At 52.9% G+C, this 10,666-nt stretch overlaps 1 protein-coding gene across 1 annotated transcript in view; it reads right to left on the minus strand.

Annotated features, from left to right (window-relative positions):
* The window catches only part of LOC144257486 (unconventional myosin-Vb-like), a 66,573-nt gene extending 58,437 nt beyond the window's left edge, over positions 1-8,136 (minus strand). The window contains 1 exon segment of the mRNA XM_077805459.1: positions 8,110-8,136. Within this exon segment, the coding sequence (XP_077661585.1) occupies positions 8,110-8,136 (27 nt within the window).
* Positions 8,137-10,666: the final 2,530 nt, after the last annotated feature.

The following is a 10,666-nucleotide window of genomic DNA, read 5'->3' on the forward strand; positions in this document are numbered from 1 at the left end:
CATTTCAACCAGGCTGTTTGCAGGGGGCACGGCGCACAGAAGAGATTTTCCCCAGCTCTTGGTTCTAGTGACTGGAGCTCCAGGGTTTGTCTACACTGCAGTTAAAAACATCAGCTGGCCCATGCCAGCTGACTCAGGCTTGCAGGCCTTGGGCTGCGGGGCTGTTTCATGCCGTGTAGACTTCTGAGCGTGGGCTACAGCCAAAGCTCTGGGACCCTCCCACTGCACAGGGTCCGAGCTCAGGCACCAGCCTAGCCTGGAGGTCCAGGTGAGCTGGCACAGGGCAGCCGTGGGTTCAAGTGCAGTGTAGGTGTACCTCCAGTGCCAGGAGGAGCAACTGCAGGGAGAGTCCTGCTCGGCCCCAAACTGTGATCAGGGCAGACAATCGGAGCTGCCAATCTCGAACAAGAGCGAGCACGAACAGACTAAGTTCTCAGAGGTTTATGGTTCTGCCCATTTGAGCACTTCATGGAGGCAGCAAAAGGTCCCTCTGACACCATGGTGCCCCCCCCCAACTCACGCCAAATTTCAAGCCCATGCTGCAAAGCAGCCGGACCAGAACTTCGCGATGAGACTGTCAGTATATAAATAAATCGAAAAACAAAAACAGACAGGGGCAAGGAGCAGTTTTCCCTCAGCTTGTTCCTGGAAACAGCCGAACCATTTTGGCCGAAGCCTTTTAATCCCATTTCAAACAAGAGCAGGTCAAAGTGCACTAGGGGATTTTTAGCACACAGCAGCAAGGTCCATGGGGCCATTTAGTGCACAGCCCACTGGAGAGCTGTGGCTTCACACCCCAGCTTGCAGTCTAGATAAGCCCATAAGCGTTGGGGTCCTGGGGCAGCTCTGAGATGAGGAGCACCCACTGCTCCTCTAGCCTTCAAGTGGAGTTGCGCGTGCGTAACCCATGCCTGCTCGGTGTGGTACTCTGTCCCCCTCTCACGGCACCTCGATCTAGAGATAGAGTCCGCTACAGCCTTAGCCAAGAGCCTGCGGTTTTCAGCTCATGCAGTACAGGCTCCCACACGAAGCTTCAAGGTTCAATCCCGCCCCCTGACAACTGGGGTCTGGCAGAGTTATGCACGTTCAACAAAACTGAACATCACAAGAAGTCCCTTGATCTAACGTGCAGCATTTCCCTACTTCGGCTCAGCACTGCACCACCGATCCCCCTGCCCCAATACAGCAGAGAGCAGTTGGGGGGGTAGGGGGGGACTGTGCTTTAGACAGTGCTAAGATGAGGACATGCTCTGAGATGCAGGAGTGAATATGCCAATTTTAAACCATCATTGCTCAAGAGACTGACTCGTTGTAGATTATAGCAGCTCAAGCTGGGTACAATTGCTATACAAAGTCAGAGTTCCAGGTTTTGCTCGTTTCATGTAGCAGTTACCTGCCCTAGTCCAAACTTAAGAAACCCCATGATTATTTTTAAAAATCAAAACCTATTTAAAATTAAATGTGAAGTTATGACAACCTACGCTAAGGTCTAAGCTAACTATAATCAATTACAAAGGGAGTTATTTAAACAGTACATGTCAGCTGCCAAGTTGTCAAAGTGAACTTATGGAAGTCATTCGCTAAGCACCTGGTACCAGAGTTAGCTGAACCAGCTTTTGACAGCAATAGTCTCTTCTGCAGGTGCAGAGAAAGGGTTTTCTTCACTTCAGTTCGTTCAGTTAGTTCAGTTCAATGACTAGTTCACACCAAGGTAAGAAAGCAACTGGGAGTTGGGAGGGGGGAGAAAGAACAGGAATGCTTGTCTTCCACTCTAAGAGTAAAAACTAGATGAGAGGATGAAATCTATGACTTCTAAATCCTTGAAGGACAATGGTGACCAGAAATCAGTTCAATTCAGTAACTGAGGAATTAAATCAAAATAAAATTTTAAAATGCAAACTATATACTTTGATAAACTTTCCCCCTTTACGTATCCAGCCCTATTTTTATTTCACCAACAAAATTTGAAAATGCAGTGTGTGCATTTAATTAAATTTCCATCCAAATACAACTGGACACAAATCACAAGCAACAAACTAACAGTCCTCCAGTAAATAAGAAATGCATCATTCACCATTTTCTAACAAAAATATAAGTGTGAAGAATCTGAATAAATGTGTATAGTGATAGCATTTGCTCCTGGTTAGTATTTACCTCCAAATCAACATATTCTAATAGTTACCAACCAGTGAGGATTAATCTTTCTTTAGGAAAGGAACTGAAAAGAACAAATGCAAAACAAGATTAAAATCTATCATTTAAATCAATGTTTCCAGCCTGGAAAAATCAATCCACGCTGGCCTGGACACAGGGTCTAATTGCACTTGCACGGTAATTAAGTTTTCAAAAAGGAACTAACGTGTATGAATCCGCTGCTGGGCATATATTTATTTATTTGATCGAAGGAAGAAAAACCTCAAATAGGCATCAGTATTTTGTAATTGCTGGGATGGGACATAGTAAGCAGGAGTGTCATTCAATAGGGGGCACAGGGGACAGATGTCCACCCCGCAGACTTTTCTTGGGTTTATATGCTCCCCTGCCACCTCCCCCACCAATTTTGCAAGATATCATCACATATCACTTTCTATCAGCTGACGACTTCACTCCTCATCCCTTGAATTTTTCTGATAGTAAGTCACGTTCTATGAAACATTAGCCATGGCTGTGCATGGGCCAACATGCACCAATTGCCAGCTCTGGGATAGGCCTGTCTGTGGTGAGAGTTCTGGTTGAGTAAGAATAGGCTGCCTCAAAGAACACAGGTATCACTCAAACAATGGTACATCCATCATGTGAGCACTCATTCTCACTTCCCATGGGGGTGATAGAGGGTTTGCTGCTGCTTGGGACGTCCGAGGAAGCTCTGGGAAACACGGTGGAATTCCAAGATGAAAGGCTGTGAGCATTTAAGATGGGACAAAGACAATAGCATCAGGCATCTAGGTAGCATTTCCATCTCATTTAACACAAGATTTGAGGCCACCTACCCGTGCTTCGGTCCTATTACCCAGCCAGATGTACATAGCCATAGTTAATGTTCCCTTTTGCACAATTCTCTTCTAAATTGTGCCAACCGTTTTGCTTTTATTTAAGCCTCACAATTTGATGAGGTGGCTGAAACTGGGAAAGGAAGGCTCCCAAACTCTGACTCAAGAGGAAGCAGAATCAGTAACAGCTAGATCTACCAGAACACATGGTTGAAAGGGAGGGACTCCTGTGTGGCTCAACTCAAGCTTAGAGCATCAGAGGACCTGAAGGAATGCCAGGCTGGGTTACATAGATCTCCACACTGGAGTTTTTCCCCTCACTGCAGGCTACAGCTGAGCCCAGAAACACTGAAGCCCTCAGTCTAAGCCGCTCAGAGCAGCTAGACTTTAAGGACACTTTTTACAGAACTGCAGCAGGTCACATTGCAGCAGTGAGCGAATGCATGAGAATCAGGAGGGGAGATTGAAGGTTCGGTTTACTGTCAAATTTCTGTGACATGTGAACAGGCCACAGTAATGGGGGAAAATAAGTTGGACTCTTCAGATGTGCAGTTTTAGCAGTGTCCGGGATGGACACAGGATTTTCTTAGAGCAGGATTTTGCCTCAGACAACGCCCCCGGCTCTTTAACCACAGATGGCCTCAGACCAACAACTGGAAGCCCTAATTATAATGCAAAGGCTTGTCGAAAAGCCCAGGCTGTAACTTAACCAGACTGTACCGTGCCAGAGAGGACCTTAGAGGCCTTCCTAGAGACTCAGAGCATCCCGAGTCACCAGAATTACACTGCACCGAGTTATCAGAGGCAGCAGCTTATTTGTGGCACTGGTCATTCTGCTTTGGCCAGCAGACTGCAAGGAACAGCTGTATCTCAGCTGCAAACAGACCCACTGTCCCCAGACACTCACATGCTCCACCAAGGCCTGGAGTTTGCCACGTGTTCGGGGGGTGGGGGGTGTTAAATTTAGGGGGAGGAAGTCCTTGGGCTCCTGTCCAGACTCTGCTCTACACCCAGCTATTTTAGGTACTTAGCTACCTCCATCATATTACTGTAGTATCAGAACACCTCACTCTAGTGTATTTATCCTCAGCACCCCTGGGAGGCGGGGCAGCCCTGTTATCCCCACTGCATAGATAGGGTGCTGAGACACAAAGTGACTTGACTAAGGTCACACAGGGAGTCGGTGGCAGAGCTGGGAATGGAACATGCTTCTCTCAAGTCCTAGGGCAGTGCCCCAACCACCAGGACATCTTTGCTTTCTAGCCACCTCTGCCACCCCAGGCCACATCAGCTTGGTCGTTAACTCCCCCCACAAGTCTGGACAAGAGGAAGTCATGGGCTTAGTGGGAGGGTGAAGGATTGTTTGGCATCTGGCTCACAAGGCACCTCTCACCCCCGTGATCCCTTGCACCAGTAGGTTCCATAGCACGGTTCACATTTTGTGAGCGCGCCTTGTAGACTCCCACTCCTGACCCCATTAACCCATCTCCTTTCCCACTAACCATCCCTTAAAATCCCCATGGCAGAGTACTAGGAGGGGCGTGCCTGAGGGATTTTAGCCATTGCAATGCAATATAGCAGCTGGACGGGACATCTGGCCAGCCAGCTCCCGCAGAGAGCACAAACGGGGACCCACTCCGAGGCAGAGAATTCCTTCGTGCCTGTAAAGGTGATGGAGGTCAGAATAGTTTCAATAGCATCCGCTCCTTGGTGATGAGCAATAACTGTCTCTGGATACTTGAGTGTCTCCAGCAAGTTTAAAAGATGGGGGAGGGGGTGAAACGGACACTCCAGCCACGTGGTCGTTTGCGGTTTGCTAGTTTCCCCAGAGACGAGGGCTCAGTCGATTGCCAAGCGTTCAACAAATGTTAAACGAGGGGCTAGCTTTTTTGCAAGAGCAGATATCCCAGCGCTCAGCACAAGCCTGCAGCAAACCCGGGCGCTTGCCCAAGCTCAGGGGGAAGGATGCTGAAGTGGGAGAGAAATATTTTGAGTGCCGAATGCTTCTAGAAGAGGAACTTCCCGAGTTCGGGGTCTGAACGAGATAGACTCCAGCCTCCCATGGGGAAGAAGCTGGTCGAGAGCGCACTGCATTTAGGAGACTGTAATGCAATATCTTGCAACATTTACTGGAAAGCCAGCATAGAGCATGGCCAGTCTCCTTGCTTGCTGGTTGGGGAGGAACACAGGGCAGCCCACACCGAGGAGGGGCTGGCGGGAGGGCTCATGCGTGGAATGCTTTTAGCAACAGGGCCAGACTTCTAATTTGTGCCTGTGGGACTTCAGATCAGATGGGCCAGTGCTGAAGGTCATGCCTTTGATGCCAGCAGGCTCAGCGCCTTGCCCACAGCCCTCCCTCTGCAGGAGACTTGGATGTTAGGAGCTAGGACCAGGTCACTTGGCTCTTCAGTTCTAGGCTATTGGGATGAAATGGGTGGGAACGTTCATTGCCATCCCAGCTTTTCACCTGCCAGTTAGTGCAAGCCGGATGCTGCTGTTCGCCTCCCAGTGCGGACAACTTTGGACAGCAGAGAGACAGGGACAGGGCTCCAATTTAGGGCGTCGTTGGGATGTTTTAGTGGGTGGGCTGGGGCAGATCATTGTAACTGCCCGCTCCTTGCCACCTATGCCCACCCCTAGTAATGCTGTGGAGAGAGTACATGGGGGCTCGGGAGGCTCTGTCTACACTACAGAGCCCACACCGGGGTAATCCCAAGTGTAGATACAGCATACGCCAACAAGAGTTTTTCCACTGGGGTAGGATCACCAGCATCCCAAATACTGTTACCCCTCTTCTGGCAGCATAGTGGTATTTACACTAGGGGTTGCATCAGCGTAGCAATGTCCTGGGAGGGAGGGGGGCTGCCCCCACCCCACTGACCAACATAGTTAAGCCAGGAGACATCTGAAGCGTAAACCTTTTACAGTGGAGATCGGTAAGCAAGTGTCAAGTCTCACGGTCTCCTGTAACAGACCAACACGAGACGCCTAACAGCCACCCAGTGATGCAGGGATCAGCCCTTGGTCCTGACACACCATCCAGCAAGCTGAAGGGATAGCAGCAGGAAGGTGCCACGCCCCAGCTTCGGCCTCCCTGGTACTGTCCAGACCAGAGCAGCTTTCAGCTGCTTTGGAGCAGGAGGGAGTACAGAGAGTAGGAAAGAAAAGCGCCCAGGAAAGCCAGCAGCTTCTCAAGGAGAGAAAAGGCACAACTGCCCACCATGCTAATCCAAGGGAGAGGCAGGAAGAACAATGAGAGGCCAACATGGCTCCTGAGGAAAAACCCAAAGAACAATCCTACAAAAAGTGGAAATGCAGCCAAACTGATAAGGAGGAGCATGGGGTGGGCAGGGATAGCTCCGTGGTTTGAGCATTGGCCTGCTAAACCCAGGGTTGTGAGTTCAGTCCTTGAGAGGGCCATTTAGGGATCTGGGGCAAAAATTGGAGATTAGTTCTGCTTTGAGCAGGGGGTTGGACGAGATGACCTCCTGAGGTCCCTTCCAACCCTGATATTCTGCGATTCTACGAAAGAATAGTTCAAGTACGTACGGTGAAAAATCAGACTGAGGCACGATATGAGGTACACCTAGCAAGGGGCATAAGGGGGAATAAGAGGTTCCTTAAATACATTAATAGCCAGAGAAAGACAAAAGAAACTGTGCGCCCTCCATAGGTGAGGGAACTAGGGACACTGCTGTACCCCCTGGCTTGAAGTGGTTTCGATCATATACAGGGTTTACAGTTTGGGTCAATGGCTCTCAGCACCCCCACTTCGGGTTGACAGCCCTCCTGCTTTCGCCAGGAGTCTCCCAGAATCAGGCTCTATCTCCTGGAGGCTACTGAAGCCAATCCAGGAGATTTTAGCCTGCTTAAAGTCTGGCAGTTGTGGAAAGAGCCCAGAGGAGAGCAACAAAAATGATAAAAAGTTTAGAAAACCTGACCTCAGATCATAGGCATCGAAACAAGCAGTGCGCGTGTGTGTCCGGAGGTTACACAGGGCCACTGGCCCCAGGCCTCCACTCCCGAGCCGCCAGCCCTGCCCCGGTGTCCTGGCTGCCAGCCCCACTTCCCAGCCACTGGCCGTGCGCCCAGGGCCCACTCTCGGTCCCATGCCCGGGGCTCTGCTCTTGGAGACCTTGCCCTGCTCCCTAACCCCATGCCTGGGGCCCTGCTCCATGCTCAGGGCTCCACTCCTGGCCCAGGGCCCGCCCCCAGCCTTTGCCCCCTTATGCCATCCGGGTCCCCCCCCCAGAGACATGGCACTGCTCCCAGCCCCAGCTGTGGGGGGGCATGGACAGGGCTAAGGGGGCTGGCTCTCAGCACCCCACTATTAAATGGCTCCAAAGCCACTGCCTCAAAGGCACATTTAGTCTTGAGAAAAGACAACTGGACAGGGACCCTGGTAACAGTCTTCAAAAACTTAAGGGTGGTTATAAAAAGATGGTGAGCAATTGGGCTCCCTGGCCACTGAAACTGGGACAAGACGTAATTGGCTTAGTCAGCCACAATGTTTCGGTTAAACGTTCGGGAAAGTCCAAGGCTAGGCCAGCTCTGGACCCAGCTCCCCAGGGAGGTTGTGGGGTCCCCGTCAGTGGAGGTTTTTAAGACCAGGCTGGACAAACCCCTGTCAGGGCCGGCCTCGGTTCACATGGTCCTGCCTCGGCGCAGGGGGCTGGAGGAGGGGACCTCTTCCAGCCCTACATCTCCAGGAGCATGAAAACAGCAGCCGGGCTGCCAGCCCCAGAGAGGCCCATGAAGTTGGCGAGCGCTGCAGGGGGCCCATGTGAAGCCCCTGCGGGGAGCTGCAGCTGCATGACTCTCAGAGTCCTCCTGAAGCACCCAGCCCTCAGCCTGCCAGGAACATGGAGCCAAGGGGGCTCAGCCCAGAGGCGGGAACGGCCTGGAGGCCGGGACTGTTTAAGGACTCGCCCCGCCGGGGGGATCCCTGGCGCAGCCCCCAGCTGCTAGTTCCCCGCACACCCCGCTTGAAATTGCGGCACCACGGGCGCAAGTAACACCTTGCCCGGGGGCTCTGCAGCTGCCCCGGGGGCTCGCGGAGCCCTTCCCCCGCTCTGGAGAAGCCCGCCCCGGGGGCAGCCCCCCGCTGGCCGGCACCTACCTGCGCGTACAGCTCCCCTGCAGCCATGGCCGGGCCCCGGGAGACGCCGCAGGTACAAAGACCCCCCCAGCCGGGCTGCCCAGGGCGCTTATGGGGAGGGTGGAGCGCGCGCCGCGCCTTGCACAGGGCCGCGTGCACCTGGCATCAATCGCCAATTAACCCGCCCCCGGGGCCGGCTCCGTGCGCCCAGCAACCGCGGGGATGGGCCCTGCGGGGGGGGGGGGGCATCGCGGCCGGGGGGGCCCTGCAGGGCCAAGGCGCCCGAGCACATCCCCAAGTCTCTCCCCAGATCCGGCTGCCCGGTGCCAGATGCAGGTGGAGAGGCTCCGCTTGGCCTTTGGAGCTTATTCTAGCGATTTGCATCCCTGGGGCCAGCGGCCCCCCTGAGAGGCAGGGCCCCCCGTGCTGGGCGCTTTGCCCAGGAGCAAAGGGGAGAGCCCCTGCCCCAGAGAGCACAGTCCCGGGGTCAGGCCGGGTGCACTGGGTGGATGAAACAAACAGGGTGTGGGGCTCCCTGGCCACGGGGGCAGGTTGGGGATTTATTAGCCGCAGGGCAGCCTGCCCTGCCCCGGGTGAGAACAGCGGGACGCCTGCAGGGTTAGCCGAAAAGCTGCTCCGGAGAGGCAGCGAGGGGGACACAGTCCAGACCCACCTTCTGTGGGTCAGTGAAAGTGGCGCTCGCAGGGAGAGGGACGCACAAGGCCAGCCAAGCTGATCTGAGCCTTTCACAGCCCATACTGTAGTTAGCTTCACCATGCTCTGGGAGGCAGGGCAGGGCTGTTATCGCCAGGGCACAGAGGGGAAACTGAGGCACAAAGCAGCTAAGTGATTTCCCCAAAGGCACACGAGGACTCTGTGGCCGAGAACGGGCTTGCACCTAGGTCACCGAAGTCCTGCGATCTGCCCCAACCACCAGGCCAGTCTTCTGCTCCTGCCTTTCTGTATACAGCGCCGAGCACAATGGGGGACCTGCTCTGAGCTGGGGCCTCTGGGCCCTGCCATAATAACAACAACACGGCCCCAGGTCCACCTGACTTTTGAGGAGTTGTGTTGAGTGAGTTTCACCCACAGAGCATAAGGTGTCATTTTACAGGAAAGATCCTGCTGCCTCCAGCCCATGCCCCGTCCACCCCGGCTGCCCCACACTGGGCTGGCTGTTTCTCTGGACACCCGTTCCCTTCCCCTCTGGTCTCCGTGGCTCAGTATAATTTGGTCCTGACAATTATATAAGGCAAACGCTCCATTAATCCAGCATGCGCCGAAGGTTTAGTGCAACATAATAATCAGGGAGATTAAAACGTTGCCTTTTTTTATGTGAACAAATTCTGCAACAGGAAGCCCATAAAGACATTTTCTGATGCAAAAATAATGAAGCGCTAATTGCCCAGGGGCTGTCAGCAGCATGTGTCTCGTTAACAAATCACGTAGGCGGGTTTGCGGACCCTGGACCGAAATGCCATTAATAGCAACATGTTCAGCTAGGGAGAAAAGCGGGGGGGAAAAAATTCCAAAGGGGGTTGTCACACTTTCCAATAGCAAAAAAAGCTTGATAAAAATTAGCTACTGGTAAAAAGTGATTGTCCATGCAGAGCCGCTCAGAAAAATTAATCTGAATGAATTAAAGGTGAATTTGAAGTAGAGAGGTTAAACCGCGTGACATCCCTGTGCAGCCACTTACTCAGATTTAAAGTGGCTTTCATTCAGTTTATCTTAATTTGCTTCCAAAGTTAATTACGCTAAACCGAATCTAGGCCACTTTAATTCTAAATGAGTGTGTCCACATAGGGATTTAATGCATTTTAATGAATCCACTTTAAAAATTTATTCCGATTAATTTTCCTGAGTGTTCCCATGTAAAACTGAGTGCCAGCCCGGCTGGAGAAACCCTGTGTCAGAGCCTAGTGGCTAGGCTGTGGCAGAGTGAGATTCCACCCCCCAGACCCCGTCTGCATCCTAGGCGAGTAGGTCCCCACGCTCAATTCAATGCACTGGAGAAACGCAGACTATCCCTGCCCGAGAGCTCACAAGTGACCTGGAGGGACCCTGGAGGTTCTGCCTCCATGGCTCAGTCAGACCTTGGCCTCTCTGGTGAGACTGACAGCAAAGGGGAGCGACCTAGACTCAGGTCCTCATGGGTCTGTAGGCACCTAACGCCCAGTGAAATCAATCAGTCTTAGGTGGCTAAATACCGCTGAGGCGCTGGGCCTTGGTCCCTGCTGGGGTGGTTATTACGTGGTCCCTGGCCCCCGGGATGCCAGACTGACTCCGTGCACACCCTCTCCCTGAGGACAGGAACCCCCTGCTCTGCGTTTGCACCAGTGAGGAAAGGATCTAGAGCAGACAGCCAAGCCCCTGAGCCAGCCAGGACTCGGCCCTGACATATGAAGAACTGGGGGCTCTAGAGGTACTTTACAATATTAACACCACCCCCCCAAACATATTTCTTAGCAAGGGCCTGGCCTTGCTCTCATTAGAGTCGGTGGGACCTGGAAGGAGCAAGGGCTGTCTCTCCCTGTGTTTCAGGCCAGACCAGCTCCCTGGCCCACTGTCCATCTGC

Source organism: Eretmochelys imbricata, chromosome 25 (assembly GCF_965152235.1).
Source record: "Eretmochelys imbricata isolate rEreImb1 chromosome 25, rEreImb1.hap1, whole genome shotgun sequence".
NCBI lineage: Eukaryota > Metazoa > Chordata > Testudines > Cheloniidae > Eretmochelys > Eretmochelys imbricata.